General features: G+C 35.0%; 1 protein-coding gene across 1 annotated transcript in view; it reads right to left on the bottom strand.

The window, feature by feature from the left end:
• Positions 1 to 19348, bottom strand: part of LOC133215595 (rab proteins geranylgeranyltransferase component A 2-like) — a 66096-nt gene that overhangs the window by 4487 nt on the left and 42261 nt on the right. Inside the window, exons 9-14 of the mRNA XM_061359673.1 lie at positions 17183 to 17260; positions 11976 to 12080; positions 11011 to 11074; positions 9964 to 10060; positions 5800 to 5892; positions 2472 to 2638 (exon numbers count right to left, since the gene is read on the bottom strand). Of these exons, the coding sequence (XP_061215657.1) occupies positions 2472 to 2638; positions 5800 to 5892; positions 9964 to 10060; positions 11011 to 11074; positions 11976 to 12080; positions 17183 to 17260 (604 nt within the window). The remainder of the gene's footprint in view (positions 1 to 2471; positions 2639 to 5799; positions 5893 to 9963; positions 10061 to 11010; positions 11075 to 11975; positions 12081 to 17182; positions 17261 to 19348) is intronic.

The raw sequence follows: 19348 nt of genomic DNA on the forward strand, positions 1-19348 counted from the left end.
CGCAACTTGATGGTGTGTAGACAAGCTGTATGAGCTTTCAGAGCAACTTTTAGAGAAAATACTACCAAAGTAACAGTAGCTCGAAATACAACACACTTGTGTAACTCTGAAATCCTTCCAGATATAGAAAAAAAAACCCATAAACAGGTTAAAGGACAAATATTGGCATGACAATTTTAGTGCTTCCTCTTATAAACATAAAGATGCCTCAGAAATCTGAAATACCTGGGAGAACATACTACTTTGGAACATAATAATTCATGTCTGATTGTAGCAGTGAAAAAAATAGAAAACTAAAGACAGATTCTTTACTTGATCTTACACAGAATTTAAAGAAATCATAAACGGCATATTATATTTTATTTAGCCTATCCCATGGGTGAGTAAATGCAGACACCAAAATTAATTCTATATTATACTAAGAATTTAACACTAAATTAAAATAAAACAATAATTAAGTCATTTGTGTACTGAGCTGCAGATGGATAATTGTCTGTAAAAGTTGTGGTGTCTTGCCTTCTAAATAATGTATCTCCAATACAGTCACACAGCATGATGTACAGAAGTTAGTGATACTAATAGTAATGAAAACATAAATCATGGGAAGTAATACTGAAACAGTAAACATAGAATTGATTTCAGAAATTAGATTCAATTTTCCAAGCTATCTTCGAGACTAACACACATAGTGGGTGGTTTTAATCTGTCTCACTGATGGTCAACAGATTTAATACAAAGGCTAACTACAGCACCTAGAATATTTAAACACAGCTTGATCTGTAATACCATTACTCATTGGTAAGAAAAAGAGCTCTTCAGGTAGAGAAAGCTGAATGATAGAAAAGGTGGCTATGAAAATCAGGAGGAGGATGGGGTTTAAGTGTATTTAAACACCTTTTAGCTCGCACTCTTCTAAATAATAATAGTTAAAAAAAAATATCTCAGTTAGAAAAGAACTGATTTACAATTTAAAACTGCTACCATAACAATTGTCTTGTATTATTTTTGTTTTTACAGTTTTTCGTCCCCTTGGGAGGCAAATTATTGCCTTGTAAAGCCAAATGGAGTGTGCTATTAGCTTTTAATTATACTGTTCTGACCCTGCAGTTCAGGCTATGTCAGCTTTTGCACTTTAAAATCTTATTTTTAAGAGGTTTATGACTTGGTCATAAAAAAATCCTACAACTGGTTAGAAGATGGCATGCACGTTCTCTGCACATGCCATTAAAAATCTACAGCTTTAAAAATAACTACCACCAGTTAATTCTACAAAGATTTAAGTGTACTCAGGTTAGCACTGAAACCACTCTGACATCACAGTGACGGCAGTGGTAGATTTGCCTAGCAATTTATACATCCTATATCAAGGTGGATCTCTGGAGGAGCAAAGAAGCATCTCTTTTGTTGCACAAGTCATAATCTATTTATTTGCATGATCTTGTCTTCTGCTCAACAGTAGTGGCGAAGGCACAAAGGTGTGACAGGAAGCTCTTTGTGAATTTCTACATACACCTACTGGTGTCCCTGCATATTCTGCCAATGGCCAACACAGAAGTTGGTTATTTCATCATCTCCTCATCTAGTTTAGGGAGCTTTTACTCTTCCACCTCCAATTTCAAAGCACTAGTAGCTTGTCTTAAATTGAGTATTGGTATGGTATGCCTATCGCTAGGCAAGTTACAAGTGGTTCTCAGTTCAGGATTGTAGCTGGCGGGAACTAGATATGTAGGTAGCCAAATACTGAGAACTAACAATCAGAACTGATTGAGATTTGGTGCCAAATACTGCCTCAAGTGACATTCCCCCTCAATTCCTCCAGAGACACAGTTACACCATTTTTTTTTAGTATGATGGCATATGAGAAGTTAAATGGAGACAGACAGATTAATGTACCAGAGTAGTAATTATGCTGGATTTTTTTCCCCAAAAAGTTTTAGGTTTGTGACTGTGTCCTGCAGCTATTAAACTAATTTGATCGTCCTTCCAACTTGAACTCTAGATAGGCTTTTCTGACCTCTAATTCCTACTGCTTCTCTACTACTGTATTTCCTCTCTAATCCTGCAGGCGAAAGGCTACATATTTTGGGGAGTTATCATCTGTATTTTGGAATTATTTGACAGTTCTTCCTTTCTACAGTATTAAAGCAATTGACCATTCTACCAAGACCATCATCTTCAGGTACTGCTGCCTTCTAGGTTCCCTTTACCTGTTCAGCTGAACTATCTGCTACTCCTAAAGCTACTATTATCATCTGACCTTTTCTCAAGTTTCCTCCAGTCTCAATCACTTTTCTTATTAAATAAGACTTCTTGTACATCTAGCTGTAAAGTTTTACAGCTGTATTAGTACTAATTACCTAGCATAAAGAAGAATAACACAAACAACAGCAGACCGCATTGGACTTCCTTAGGTCTTTCAAATTCTGTAGCAAAAAAAAAAACCCAGATCCGTTTAACAAAAAACCACAAACCTGTTTAACAGCACAGTCATTTCCTAAAGCAGAGTCTGGTCCAGAACAGACATAAACATTGGAGGGTAAGCCATCGTATGACTTCTTCTCAACTCCTGAAGAATCTCTCATGTTGAAGTAGACTGCCCAGAGCACTCTGGGTTTTTCCAGTTCTTCATTTTCAGTCTCTGGAAAAAAAAAAACCAAACCAAACCAAAACAAAAAAGTGTTTCAAATAATCAATGCTCACGATGGCTGCCCCATCCCTGGCAGTGCCCAAGGCGAGGCGGGATGGGGTTTGGAGCAATCTGCTCTAGTGGAAGGTGTCCCTGCCCGTGGCAAAGGAGTTGGAACTGGATGAGCTTTAAGGTCCCTTCCAATCCAAACCGTTCTCTGATTTTATCTGTAGTAAGGGAAATATAGAATCTAGCATTCTAAAAGTCAATTTATTAACATGGAATTACTGCAATTTCTTTTTTCTTTAAAAACCCAATTAATTTTACTTTCCAACCTTCCCTGAGTTACTATTTCATCATACTTGTCCTTTACAACCACAGGTATGCAAACTCTACTTATTCTGTACACACTATGCTGTATAAGAACCAACCATCACATGAAAGCATACTACCAAGAAATTTGGTCTAAATTTAACGCCCTTCCACTTGACATTATCTAGTTTACTCTGGATAAATTCCATGAGCATATGATGGTCTGAACAAGTCCTCCACTGGCTGTCTCAACATGAAGATACATGCAAAAGTATTTCTAATGTGTAACTTTTTCCTCCCTCATTTAAGCTTAACTTCATATGGAAATGCTTCTCTTAACAGATCTTTGTAAGCTTTAAGATTGAAAGTCTTCAAGCTAATCTAGCAAAGTAACTAATGCTTATGGTTTAAATAAATGAACTTCTAAATAAAAATCCACAAAGAATACCTCTCCCCCAAATTAACTGCAGATAAATAATTACTAAAACCCAGAAGTACTCTATTTGAGACGTGTGATATGTAGTATTGAGAATCTCTAAATGGTGGAAATACTAAGTGAAAATAAAGAATTAATGTCTATTTATCTCTGCTTACTGAGGGCTTACACTATGCTACAATACCTATTAAGAATACAAAACAATCATTAACTACATCCTGCTTGCTCATCATCTGTACTTCCTTGCAGTTACTTCGCACATTCATATAACACCTCTGTACACAGGCAGAAAACCCTCTGGGAAGATGAAGGTCACTTTTCAAAAGTGCAGAATGCAATGGAGGAATACACAATATAGATTTTTAGCTTAATAGGTACTATTTGTTTGGCATATTTGCTGTTCCCTTTTTGATGTTTTACCTCCTCTAAAACAAATGAAGCTTGTAAAAGACCTTGTAAGATTTACTTCTTTCCAATGAAGAAACTTCTAGATAACAATGGCATTCAAAACCGTATTTTAAAGCAGTTGAATTAGGAAAAAAGAGATAAATTGATGCTATTCCTTCAGCATCTTTTTATAACTGTCAAATACTTAAAAAAAATAGGTGCTAACCATACTGAACAGTTTGAAATATAAATTAAATTCATCAGCCTGTGAAAGTCTGAGCCTTAATACAGGGCAAGATGCTCTTTAATATATTTAAAAGTTCACATTGCTCATAAAAGTTACTTCTTCCTCATTTAGGCAGGAAAATGAATGGAGTCCTCTTCTCCAGGTGACTTTGCCTCTTTGACCTGCCATGGCCCAGTGCTCACTTTATCTGGTGATTCATTTTCAATAACTCCAACAGTATTTGTTCTGACATTTTAATTAAAATACGACCACTACCTCATCCTGATGATAAAAAGGCCTATGTGTCAGTGAAAACTAGCTTTTCAGTGCCTCAGTGCACCTGAGGACCCCTATGATCACATAGTTTCTGCAGAAGAATTTCAGTCAGGTTCTAAACAATATATCATTTCAAAACTGGATCACTTTAAACATTAAGATTAATGCTACCCCCCCCCCCCAATGATTAGAAGACACTAAACTGCAAGGTAATCTTTTCTTCATTGAGTCTTTGAAACATATGGCACTGTCTTGAAAATTTAAGATATATGTTAAATATTAAAAGTTGGAAATTAGCAGGCATTAGATTAATAAACATCAATAAGAAAAATGCTTGCTCTTCTCCAATTTAATAAAGTTTTCTGTTTTCTAACCCTGGTTTTAGTCTACGTATTATAAGTAAACCGATTATAAATATTATACAATACTTCCACATCTTACTAACCTGAGTATATACAGACATATACACTTCCCCGACAGCTAAGTATTAGTTTCTCATAGAAGATCTATGATTTACTGTATTTAAGTATGAGCACACTACATTTAAAAATGCTTTGCCAGGGTTACAATACAGCACCGTTTTCTACATGCACAGTACTTACCCTCTTACCAGCTACCAAAAATATGATTAAATTCAAGATCTTGGGATTAGATTTCAGAAGACCACCTCAAAACTATCTCAGGGAACTACCTCAAAGTATCTCAGGGAACATTTCTTTCCAGGCAACAACTGCTTTGTCAGCAGCTACTTTCCTTTGGCACTGTGAAATTGTCCATCTCAAGGTCAAAGTTCATGAAAGTAGCTGGCAAGGTTTCCTTAAATTAAGGGCCAAATAGTTAATTATTGGAAATTTGTGGAAATCTGTCTTCCTGGTAACATTGCAGTGTGTAACAACTTTATGCTTCCACTGCTTAAAGCAGAGTCGAGAGAATTTCAACTAATAACAGCAAACAAGGAAGCACTTTGAAAAAGACAACAAAAGGATAAGCAACAGTCTTAGAATAAAAGAAGTCAAAGGAAAACTTAAGAAGCTTACAGCACTGAATACACATCTGGCAGCTGGAGAAGAAAAGCAGATCACTAACTTCTGGGGTTTTGATAACTTGTTATGAATAAACAAGTGATAGAAATCACTAAAAATGGGATAGCGTGAAAAACCAGATCCACAAATACTTCATGTCGCTGCTGCACCTTTGCAAGACATGCTGAAAAGCAAGTATGTTGCCATGAAAAAAAAAGAAAGTATGAAAAATTAAAAAGGTTCTAGACACAGCCATGCTCCCAGTATGCTGAAGTTAAATCACAGCTGAAGATGACTTGGATTATTAGCTAATGAAATACAAAAACCCTGACATCTGTCTAATCAATCTCACTCTCAAAATAGATTCCTTTACTTTGAAATGCTGATACCTAAATAGTAGCTCACCATATGTTGACTCTGATGACAGATTCAGATGTGCATTAACAGATACTTTAGGTAAGAGGTTAAATTATATTTAAAAAAAATAAGCTTTTAATACTTCAGTTATTTTTACCTTTTTCTGCATTTAGATTGAATAACTTCTGTACAACAGGTTCTAAATCTTCCCTAGCAGTTTTAGTTGATGGACAGGTTAAATGGACTAAATCTGTTAAAAGAGAACACAATCTAATTACAATCACCAATACACAGATATATAAATATCATTTACAATTTTTAAAAGGCACAGCAGACTCTTAGAAATCACTGCTCTTCATATAAATCACTTGCTTTAACCCAGAGAAATACAGCTTTTATACACCACACAGAAATTTTTTTTGCTACATCTCAATTATCCCTCTCTTCCATGTATGATGGCAAGATGAAAGTAACATTTAACCTCAGCAGTGCAGAGAATGTCATTCTATGAAAAGGGGCCTACTGATACCAGGAAAAGCAGCAGCAAGAATCAGGGTAACACATCATATTTGCCAATAGCTCAACAACATACCAAACCCACAAATACCACTACTTGCATCAGAACTCTCCTTTAAGAGCTGAAGTGGGACTCCATGGGAATTTTGGTTGTACAGAAGTAAGGGGGAAACCATTTTTTTCCACTGAACTAAAAAATTTGAGCAAGACTTCAGATTTCTTTTATTGCACTAAACAGTGAATAGGAGATGAAGTGAACAGATGCACGTCTGAAGTTACAGCTCAAGTGGGCTGGCAGTTAACTATTTCTCTCCAGCCACAAAGAGAATAAGGAACACTGTCATGTTTTGACAAACTAGGAAGAATTTAAAGGTAAGCATTCCTGAGTATCAGAGAACTGTTATCTGATGTAATACATGCAATCCCCTCGTATAACATAGCAACAAAGTTCTACAATATTTTATTCACCCACCTTCTTACAGGATGGGAGAAAACACCAGTTCTGTGCTTGCGTAAGGGTGAAATTAGGTTAGGGGGCCAGGAGGGGAGTACGGTAATTTGCAAAACTAATTTTATGTACTTGATTCCAAGAGGTGCTTTGTACACATCAGAAAAATATCCCAGATTACAGCAAACCCATATTGTAAAAAGATGCCCATATTGTAAAATGACATGAAAATATTTTGGACCACAAGGACACATTTCTGGAACTGCATAATTAACCAAGTATCACCTTACAGCGAGGACATTCATTGGGCAAATCAATGTCACTAAATTAAATTTTGTATTTTTGAAAATTCAGAGTTTTGCTGAATAACGGTTTGATATTTAGATTTCTTGCTAATGTAATTGCTTTCAGGAAAATAAAGTTGCTAAGCACATTCCTCATGGAACATACTAATTATTTATTTGTTCTATTTGGCAAACTAGTGAAGATTCTGACTCCTTGGTAAGGATGAAAAGATAACCACTTGATGCAGCTCTTGACCTCTTTGCTGTTCCAGTGGTCTCCATTCAGATACAGAAGCAACTATGTTGCTACTTTATCCCATTGGATTTTACATCCCTTGATTCAGATATTTAAAAGCCTCATCTTAAAGCTTTTTATAAAATCCATTTAATGGAACAGTTGTCTGAAAACTTCTCAGCAGAGAAGTATTTGCCAGAGAATCACAAAGCAGTTTAACATACCTTTGTACAAAGTTTAAACTGATTCATTTTTAATCCATTACTGTACATTTCTGATTAATTTTATAGCAATGCATAGCTATGGTACTATTTTAAATCCATATGGCATTTTTCTCTTTCACTCTGAAGTCTTGCTATATTTGTGTTGTTATTTCCAAGTACATCATATATATCTTGAATGACTACCTGGCTGCAGTTATGCCACATAAAGTTGGACACTGACTCCAGGAGGACAAGAAATTTAACCCTTTGGGCTTCTCTTCTTTCAGATTGCACACAGAGCTTATAACCAAAACCAAACCTTCTAAAAGGAGTATGTACTAAAGAAAGGTAAAACAAAACAGGCAGTGGTAATAAAAGCCTCCCCATAAACTTAACTAAATGTTTACAATCCCAAACGTTGTAATACAACCTATTCTTTCAGTAAAAAACACTCAGTTATAAATCATGATCATGAAGTTCACATCATTTGCTTTCTATAAAATCTTTTTTATTATCTTTAAGGTTATGGCCATGAGTCACAGTCATCAGTATGTATTTTGATTATATTTGATTTACTCAGGTATAACTGCATTAGTTACAGTGGTTGCCAACATTTGTCTTCAGGTAATTCTTCTAGCAAGAAGAACGATGAGTTTAGTTCATGATTTCATCATTACAGTCTCAATTTTTAGGGCAAGTGAAGGAATTTGGTTCCACTCAACTGGCAATACAGATTATGTGCTTGTCATTTATGCAGTGTGATCAAAGAGTAGATGTATTTGTATACTTATCTTAAATAATTCTTTGAAGGAGAAATCAGTCAGGTTAAAAACCATTTCCAGATAATGATGCAAAAGTTTTAGAAACAATTATGAAATATGTCCCATAACTAGAACTCAGCCATACCTCAAACAAAACTGTATTACTTCAATACATGAAGACAAATTTAATTAAGGAATGTAATACCTTCTCTTCTGAAATTAAAGAAATTAGGGAGAACAGAAAATACCAGAAATGCTAACTGGCACCACAGAAATTCTCATGAAACTAATGAACTTGAACATGAATACTTCTTTAGTTTCATTTCATGCTATATACATGTTGTGGACCTTTAAATAAACGGCTATTTAAAGGATAAGTATTAACAATATGCTCTATAGCACAAAGCTACTGAATTACAGGTTTAACTTTCTTTTTAAGTAGAAAACACAACTTTGACTGATGATCATTTAGTTCACTCTTCTTTCATATACAAAGAACTGAGTTCAAGACTAAGTAACGGATAAACTGGTTGTTATTACTACAGTTACTTATTTTTGTTTAAAAGCATTACGTCAGCTAACTTCTGATTTTATTTATCTTCCATAGTGTCCCAAATTGTAATCTATTTCACAGAATTCAGAAGAATTTGGAATGAAAAATAAATAACCAGTAAGAACATTTTGCTGCTCATTTATTTTCAGTTCACATAAAATACCAACAACTGAGCCATAAAAGTTCTATGTACATTCTCTGTACATATAAAACTGTTAATGAAAGTACTGGATGTCCCTTCTAGAAAGGAGCTCTTGGGTATTTTTAAAGAATCTAATGCAGCAGATGACAATAATAAAGTTCTTAAAAGAACTTCTATAACCTCACATATCATGATGCACTCCTTCCCTCCAAATGTCATAATGGGACATAAACTCACCTCCACCAAAACTTTCAGAGGATAAAAAGCCCCAAATATAGTGTACTACAGGCATTTCAATAGGTCACTACGGCAGCCCATACAAAAACCCAAACACACATCTATGTTAACTAAGATCCCACCTTTTTGCTTACAGGTTTTTTTTCAGAAATGATTTGAGGAAATACTTTAGGTGGGTCTGGTCCTGTAATTCTGGGAGAGAAATTCTTGGTAGAAAATTTTACAAATAAAACATTTTTAAGCTGAAAAAACTCTTACTATCTTGACTTAAAACCTGCACAATCTTAGCCAGTTACAGTGGAGAAGAAACAACCCGCCAGAGCTCTCCACTAACTTTGCCTGCCAGAGCTCTCCACTAACCTTGCCTGCCATTCTAATAATTCTTCTGGGTTTGTTTTTAGCAACTTTACAGAATAACCAAAATGTGGAATTTGAATACTTTTTATCTAAAAGGACAAAATTACAGCAGTTATAATGAAAACCTTTTTGTTGGTGCTATTTTATGATTTTTGTACAGTGAACAGAGTATTGTCCCAATATTAGTAAGACTACAACTATCAAGCTTATTAGCCATGTAAGTGTTAAAAGGAACATTAGACATTTGATCTGTTTGGAAATAAAGAACAACAACTTTATTACCATGAAAATCACGTTAGACTTTAAATAAATAATTATAACATGTAAATTTAAGAAAAAAAAAAGGCAACAAGAATATTGTACTATTATTCCTAAGCCACATGAAACAGGATACAACTGCAATAGAATGAAGCCAATGGACTAGTCTTCTCACCTGCTGATCACAGTAACATAGTACAACTGTTTTCTCAGGTAACAGCCTGGTGATTGTGCAGCAGAAGAATGATACACACGTTTTAAATTTTGCTTTAAAGTTGATAAAGTCAAGGAGAAAAACAGTTAATAATATAGATATCTTGTACTTACAAGTCTCCTTCATGCACGTCATGGTTGAAGAACACAACTCAATGACGCAAACTGCTGGTTTTCCTACATCCTCTGGAGGCACTGTCAAAATGGAAACCTGCCAAGCAGAAACAACAACTCATGTTAAAAAGCAGAGTAACATGGAGGATAAGGCAATCAACACAGTTCTGAGTAAAGGTGAAAAATATCTGTAGCCAGTTAAATAATTTTGTTTTCTGGTTTCTTAGTAACCATTTGTGCAATAAAACCTGCAGAATTTGAGCACTTAAGAGTTTCTACCCAAGGCAGCAAAGCCACTTTAAGGAATGTCTGCAGCAGCAGAACAGAAAGAAAACCTCACAACTACAGTCCTTTCCAAAGGATGACAGTTGAGAAACCATTGGCAAGAGACTGCAAAATTACTTTTGAACACTGGGCAGAGCACTAGAGCACTGTTAGGTGAGGAGGACTGGATTACTGGACTGCCAGTACCAAGACTTAGGAGGAATACTCCCTCATAACTACATTTTGTAGATCCTATTTAACCTGTAAGAACACAGAAGAGTACAGAAGAAACACTCAACACAGATTAATATCCTTCAAAATTAAAGACTGCCAAGACTAAAGAAGCACAAACATTTAAAGAAGCTCTTAAAGTGTGCAACAAGAACTTCGAGCACTAAAAGTGAATGTTAAAAAAAACCAAAACCCAAACAAATGAACTTGGATCAAAGTTTAGACAAGATAAATTCTTAGCAGTTAACAAAATACTAGGGGCAACAGTTTATTAAAAAGCAAATAAAATGAACTACCTTAAAGGCAGCAGCTTAGAAACTGTTACGATAGAGCAAACCCAACAGGGAAACCCAAGTCACTGAACTAAAATAAAATTAAATTAAAATCCTGATAGTTTTATAGAGACTAATGAATTAAACCATTATCAGCAGAGAGAGCTGACCAAAAAGCTGGATTTAAGCAGAAACAGAAGCATGAACTAAATCCTACCAATGACCAAATATTAATACATACAATTCATAAATAAGTAAGCAATACAAAATTGATACATACCTGCTGCTCAGCATCTGTGTTTAGCACAGACTGGTCCGTAATGAGCACTGCCCTGGAGATCTGCCTACAATTAAATACAACAATTATGGCATTTCACAAAAACTTAAAAAACAGCAATTTGGATTCATAGTTTTGGCATTACCAACCTAAACATAATACTGTGGGAAGGCTATTTAACCATACCATCTTTATGACTATGATTGTTAGTGGGATGTTGCCCTGTTGCTGAAGGAGAAGCACATCTAGAACATAAAAGTAGTATTCTCAGTCACCAAAACAGATAATGGATAAATGATCCAGTGTCATTCTATAAACTAGCTTGAATATCCTTCTCATTTGAAAAAAAACAAATCTTTTATCTGATCAAGATTAATAGCAGCACATTACAGGACTTTTTATGTTCCAAACAACACAGGACACTTAATTTTACGGGGAAATACACTAGGGTGGAGTTCCTGAACTGAAGTTTCTCATCCTCCATTGCCTACAATTGTTTCTGCATCACTACTACTCCAGTTCTGGCAATATCTCATCTGCAGTATTACAAAGGCAAAGGCAAAGGCAGTATATGTACAATGCTTTTGGCAAAGAAAACAAGTATCACAGAAAAGCAGGTCTTTCAATACTTTTCTAAACCTGAACAGATTTAAAGAGGTAACAGCAATAAGCACCTCCACCTTCCGAACACACTTCTACTAAATATGAAATCCCCAACCCACTTAGGTTTTGGACCTTTTTATAAGGAAAAGCAGAATACGATTTAGAGGACAATTTTAAAAACCCCTAAAATGCAAAGTATACAGTTTGCCCTCAAGGGTATACAGAAGCAGAGAAAAACTATGGACAGAATTAAGCTGTACTGCAAAGATAGAGCAGGAAACAACAATCTCTTAAGTTCAATTTACAGGGTACTTTATGCACTATTATTTAAAGAGATTGACTTCCTTTACTGTTTTATTACATACCTGTAACACACATTTGTGCATGTGCTCTCTGAAAGATAACTGTCTTCCACAATAAAATAGTTAGCACTTATTCTTTGTCCAAAATGATCCACAATAGCTTTGCATCTGTTAAAAAAAAACAAGCCAAAACAAACAAAACAAACAAACAAAAAAAAGAAATTTAGGCATAAGGTAACAAAGGCACGTGTAACTTTTCAAAATTGAGTTATACAGCATCTCATTTGTATCTTTCAATAACTTAACTACACATTTCTTTAACATGTGAACCCCTAAACCAAGTTCACTGAAATTGGTAATTAAATCCTAGACTTACACATTCTACCTGGTATATACAGTTTTTTACATGCCATGCCATTGTAGGTAATACCAGAGCATTAATAAATTGGTCACTTTATAACGAAAACTAAATATAAGCTAATAGCACTGGCATTTGATTGCACAGGTGTTCTATTTAATTGTACATATTTTCCTCAAACTGAGACATCACATTTTCAGAAACCCTTACAAGTATGAGAAGTACCTATCCTGATGAATGCTTTTGTTAGCTGAAGTGCAAGCAAAATATGTGCATTACAATTTCTTTCTATAGCTTGCTTCCATAACCTAGGAATCTTTAAGGCTTAAACCTGATTTCTAAAACAAGATTTTAAGGTTTTCTGAAATAGGTGAACATTTACTGTATAAAGCCCATTAGCTTTACTTAACTTTTGCTTGGTGTATGAAAGTTACTACCTTTTTCAATTAAATTCTTCTGAATCAGTATATTTAATATATTTCAGTAGATTTAATATACAGGATTCAAAGCAAAAAATTCTCTCACAGACATTTACACACATGCATAGGGAAAGATCAAAAGAAATGAAAGGATGCTTAAGACAGAGATTCCTTACAGATTTAAGTATTTTATCACAGCACAACATTATTTCTGTATCTGTAAATAGCTGACATGCAAATTATGCCTTATGAATAAACAGCATTTCTGTAACTTTATTAACTCCAGTGATCAAAACAATTTATATAAGCTAGGGATGAGAACCAAATTAGCCAATAGCTTGTGTACACCAGTTGCTTCTATAGTCTGAAATGCAAACTGAAGATGGCTGCACACAATGCTTACAAATGTAAGAGGTTTATGACAATTAAGCACAGTTTTAAAAGTCTTAACTTCTGATGCCGATTTCATAGGAATCTGTAGAATATATATATACCTACATTCAAATTCAACAGATAGCTTGAAAACAGTAATTAAAAGAAGACTAAAAGCCCAAGCGCTGTTTAACTTCAAAGACATCCCATTCTTTGTACAATTTCAATCACATTCTATTCAACATGTGTTTCACTTGTAACTTTAAGAAGTTTTTCTTAATGTTACCCTAAGTGATTTCATTCTCAGGCACTCATTTGAATACTGCAAATAAACAAGGAAGTCAAGCTGCTACAGTGCATTTCTAATTATAACCTCTCTTATTGTTTATGAAACAATTTCCCCTGCCACCCCCCTACACATTATCGAAGGGGAAAGGTTGATTAAATGTCATGTTGCATCACTCAAAGGCAGCAAAGGCAACTACACAGTTTTTATTTTCATGCTAAGTGTTGTTTCCTCTCCTTTGTTCAGGAATAGCTATCACATCCTATGTTTGATAAGATTTTAAACAGAGAGACAGCACTTTTAATTTCAGTCTCCACTTTACTTCAAAGGATGATGCTGAGAAAATTTCTTTCAAGTACTGCTTCCAAATACAGAAAACACTTATGCACTGACATTATCAGGTCTCTGTCATCTGATATGTGTTGCGACAATGAATCATACAGAACCCTCCATTGACCTTCTTTCAATGTGTCTAGATAAAAGGATGAAAATTAGAATCCATCTCCTTGCAGTGCCACGAGTTATAAATGTACTTTATAGGGCTCATTATCCAAACTAATGGACTAAGGGCGACATCCTTGAAATGGACTTACCGGCACTGACAAAGCCAGTATGCAATATTTCAAGAAAGATATGTAAATTACTATGTGTTTGCTATACCTTTTTATTACAGATGTATAAATTTCCATTTATCATCTCTTTTCCATTTTTGAGGCAGAATTATGTAATTAGAAACAGATGTAAAGTGTGATCAACATAAAATGCCTACCATTATTATGAATGGAATCCATATAATTGAAAGTACTTTAAAGTTTATCATATGTACCCAAAAAAAGGGACCTATAATAAACTTGAAGAAAATAAACAACAGAAAGAAAAATAATTAACATGCATTGATGTGCCTTTTCTCAACCTAAGGAATATGACATGGTTTTATTTTCTAACAGAGCATCAGAGTTCTATCACGAGCACAGGATGTTCTGCGTATGCTTTAAATGGCAGACCTCATCTGGTACAATAGGTAAAAAAAAAAAGATGACATTTTCAAGTAGATTACCAAAATCTTAAAATAGGTACATCTAAAAGCTTCTCTACTTTCACACAGTCTTCTCTACATCTTACAAAAAAGATTATAGCAAAACAATAAAAATAATTGTGTAGTTGGGGAAAAAAAATAATCTACTGTTCTCTGCATATACAGTTATGGGTAGCAAAAAAGTGCAAAAGAAATTAAACTAGATATTGAATGGGGTTTTATTTTCCTTCTGCTGAAGAGAGTGTTAGCCACATCTAGAAACGAGCTGCAATAAAATCGGGCAATGTTTAAGGACCTCCTATTAAGCTCTAAACTATCAACAAAAAGTTTGGAATAAAATCAAGGCTATCACTCCAAGTACAAATTTTCTTTTTCTGCTTGTACTAAAGGAAGAATATTAAAAGTAATTAAAAAATAACTGCACCAACATACTGATGATGTCTGGAAGCCTATGGAAGATGCTTATAAAATGGTAATGAATATTGTGTAATTTGGCTACATTTCTACTGTTGGGAGTTGAACCTATTTGTAACGAAGGGAAGATGCCTCTGAAACTACAGCAGCAGCTGTAATGACAACGAGATATGAATTTCTCTATTGCCAATTACTATTAATGGCCTGTTGACTCAAAAGCTCAGTAACTCATAAATACCCTCATTAACAATTTGATAGCTGATTTTTATTAGGCAAAACAGTCAAGCCCAAAGTCAAAGAGGAAATCAGAGCTGGTGCAAGAAGGAAATCCCCAGTAACGAAAAAGATAACAGGAAGAAGGAAAAAGTAGGGAAAGTAAGAGCAAAGATCTTAGCAACAAACTGGACAGCTTGCTATGTAATACTCTTAAGACTTAGCAAGAAAAAGCAGTACTGCATTCAGGTGAGAGAAAAGAAAAATAAGAGAATATAACTGAATAAAACCATATATATACAGCTGGGTCAAAGAAACTCAGCTTTTTGAGTGACACGTTTGCTATGGTGAAGATAATGTTTAGGACTTAAAAAAATTATTAGGGAAAAATGAGAACATTATACAACTTTAACTGCAGAAAATACTTTTTTTTTAAAACATATTTTGACATATGCTGTGTTATTTGCATTATCTCAAAGAAGTCTGATACTTCTACACATTTTTGTTTGGTTCGTTACTTTTATTCTGATGTAGAATGCTTCTTGGCAAAATACCTGCTTTCAAACTACGTGAGACATAAAAAGAGCCAACAGCAGCAGGCAGGTGGCTCCAAGGAACCTAGGTGACTAAACTTGGGAAACTGGGTGTGCTGTGCTTCTTCATATTCAGCATCAATCATGTCTTTATTAAAAGGGCTTTTTTTTTTTTTTTGAATAATGAAAGTCTGGTAAAGTCTTTTAAGAATATTTTAGTAATTCTGCATCTCAAAAACTTATCCTTCAGTTTTCACTGAAAACGGCAGAAATAAAGCACTAAAGCAGCCCAATAACTAAAAAAGACACTTGAAAGGCAACTGGAACCCTGAGGAACTTAGTGGGTCTGAAACATAAAAAGCAGGATAAAAGAAAAGCAGCACTCCCTGCTTTATGGAATACATATAAGCTTAACAAAGAAAACATTAATTTCAGAGGTCTTCAGAATGTGCAACAGAAGCTGCAAACTGGGGCAACCAACACCACCGGTGAGTTAAGGTCTCCCTAGCGTGGTGTTTGGAAGTTGCTAACAACAATAAGCTTTGTCCCTCTGAAAGAACAAGTTGACTATTTAAGTGTATTTGTAAAATAAAGATGCCTACAGTAAAATGTCAAATACTACTGTTAAAATAAAGTACAGAGTTTATGAAAAGGGCATAATTTCATTTGTGTGTAAGTCATGCACTTAACCAACAACATTTGCACCTCAAAGTCTAGAACTGTGCAATGAACTCCAGAAACTTAAGGAACTGACAAAGATCAAATCTGTTGCTTGACCATGTCTTAACAAATCAAGCTACAAGTACCATGCTCAAAGAATCAAAGAGCACTGTAACTGGAAAGTAAACACATTACCCTGGTTATTTAATTGTTAATTTTCCTAATAAAATGTTACCACGTATTTTCCAGCTTAATTTAAAAAAAATTCTACAGAATGTTTTGAATTTTTCTAATTTAGAAATTAAGCTTGAAACAGACTTAAGCCAGCTGAAGTCTCCAGTTAGACTAATAACTGACTGAACGTATACAACAGAAACCGTGACAATTTACAGAGGTGTGAAAAATGCCACTATGGAAAAAACTATGGGTTGATTTTTCTTAGCTCAACTTTAAACCTGCCTACAGGCCTGATATTGTTGTAAAAGAATTTATCCTAGGATAAGAGGGCAGCATAGTTTATGACAACAATCTACCTAAAAACTCATTAAAGTCTTTTCTCTTGGAGTGACATGCATTATCAGCAAAGATTAATCTGATGAGTCCTTAGGTGAGCTCCATTTTTAAAAATGCAATAACAGAGGGCTTTGTTGTCATCTGATGAAAATCAATTAGAGTAGGTAAGGCCACAAGGAAAACTAACATCACTCATCACCAGCCCCCCGGCAGCTGAAATGATTTGTCTTCCAAGCTTGGGCGATCAGGAGCTGTAGTAATATCACAGGGAAATTAATTTAGTTTCTATATTCTAGACCCACTTTCCTTGTTCTGGAGGACCTATACACAAATTACTTTTAATCAAGGTTGATGTGTTATTAATACCAAGGAGGATCTTTGAAGAATCATTTTTTTTTAAACTGACTTAACACATTTTTCACCTGTATTTTGTATATAAACAGAAGGTTACTTATATTACCCTTACCGTCCAGATTCTTTGTCCACTACAAGGCACTGCACAGAATGGCGAAGACAATAGATACCACCAAATACAGCACACAACCTGGAAACATATTGGGGGGGGTGGGGGGTGGAAAAACAAACGTTACTCCTAATAATGACCAATTGTAATCAGTGTGTGTCATAAGCATGGCAAAGTACCGTGCATGTTGTAGTACATTTTCAATGATGTCTTAATCTCTGACTCAGACAATCAAAACCAATCAAAATAAAGAATGTTCTATAGTTTTTCTAAAGGATATGTTGTTAACTTCTCTTTTATTAGCATCTATCTTATTCCTATGAATAACTACATTAGCTTGAACACTCATTCTGTTACCATCTTCAGCCATTCGAATGGGAAAGCACCTATTTACTAACAATGCACAGGGTATCTACTGATATTCTGCCCAAGCTGTACTGCACATGCTGTAAAATAAGAAAATAAGAACACATGATAACCTTCCCAACCTCTTACTAGAAGTACTAGTACTAGAAGTACTTTTGTACTCTTACAAAACTCTTACATCAGAACTTCATTAACTAGCAGCAGCTCAGATTCTGAGGGCACTGAGAAGTGCCACAGACTTCTTCCAACCTAAAGATGACCTCTTACAAATATACCATGATATTGTTGCTTAAGATATTCTGTGTCTAGACTGACAATAAAAAAATTAATCCTAAATTAAAACAGGACCCCTGTTGACAGGTCAGTTTTCCAAAGCTAAAGGTTGCCAAGGTATTTCGCAGTTTTCCACTTACAACCAAAACCCAACACCTAAACCAAAGAAAATTAATGCTACCCAAACATGAAGCCGGTATTGCAACTCACCTGTTTGTAAATGCTAAGAAGATTCAGAATTTAAATAAACTAGATAACGACATTTAAATATGGGGGACATGTGAAGTCAGACCACAGCAAAATTTCATCACTAGCCAGGCTGTTTCATCACCTGTTTGTACGTATCTCTGGCTAGAACTTGTTACCAGATGATCCTTCCTATGCACAAAGCCTGAAACTGCTCTGCAGTGAGGCTGCACAGTAGAAGTCCAGTTGGTTTGGTGATAAACATGATCCCAGGTTAATCCCTGCATCTTGACTTCCTGTATCTGCCAAAAGCCAAGCTTAGTGTCTGGGGATTACTTTTCTATGATTCTATGATGTGACACAAGGTAAATTAATTCACAAAAACCAGAAATTTAGTTTTTGCCATGTAGTGCCTGAAGTTTTTTACTGGACCCACATTAACACTGAGATGACTGTGATATCACTGGTTTTAACATATTTTTAATTCTAGCTCCTGAAAGGTTTTAATATAACCCCACATTCTTCAAAATCCTGTCAAGCCAATATAAAGAACCAATATTCTTTTTATTAGGTATTTAAAAAAAACCTCTTTAAACTTCCTGTGACACCACTATAATGCAGAGAAGGTAGAGATTGTCAAGCACAAAGCTTTCATGATTAGGTGTGAATTAAGATAAACTCCCGTCAGCTTTTTATTTACAGTGCATTGTTTCTGAAGCATTCCTATTATAAGAGTAATACAAGATGGAGGATGAAGTTTTCTAGGACTTGGTGTGACAAATGGCAAACCAGCAGAACATTTTACAATATATTTCTCAAATTACGTTAAAAAAGAAATACTCTATTTACTCCAGTCAGCATGGAAATTATGTAGTGGAAAAAGGTAAAGAAAAAAGGTGGGGCAGATGTGCCTGAACCCTTACAATATGATTTCAGGTTTGGACTGTTTGCAACATCTGATCTCTCTCGTGAATCTTTAATGTATTTTGTTATTTGGATCAATCAGCTATCCCTGACCTCCTCTCCTGTACGCTGAAGAGAAAGAACAAACAAATAACTGGCATACTGACACAAACCGCATACCTTTTCTCAGAGAGGACAGCTCTATCAGAGACAACAGTCAAATGCTACCAACTGCCATTTGACAATTTGTCCTACAAATTAAACACACCTGTGTTCTTCTTGTGATCCCTGTTATTCAAAAGTAAATAGCCTCTAGTGACTAATCACAAAGCAGTCTGTAGCACATTCAGTGCAGTGACACTGTTCCGTCTCACCATGTCAGAGATGGAAACTGAGTTTTTCAGAGTTCCTGTTATTCAGCCAAGCTACGGTGTGACCCAG

The sequence above is a fragment of the Neopsephotus bourkii genome, unplaced genomic scaffold, assembly GCF_033783945.1.
Source record: "Neopsephotus bourkii isolate Nb327-2 ecotype Australia unplaced genomic scaffold, CSIRO-AGI_Nbou_v1 NB_991, whole genome shotgun sequence".
NCBI classification, from domain to species: domain Eukaryota; kingdom Metazoa; phylum Chordata; class Aves; order Psittaciformes; family Psittacidae; genus Neopsephotus; species Neopsephotus bourkii.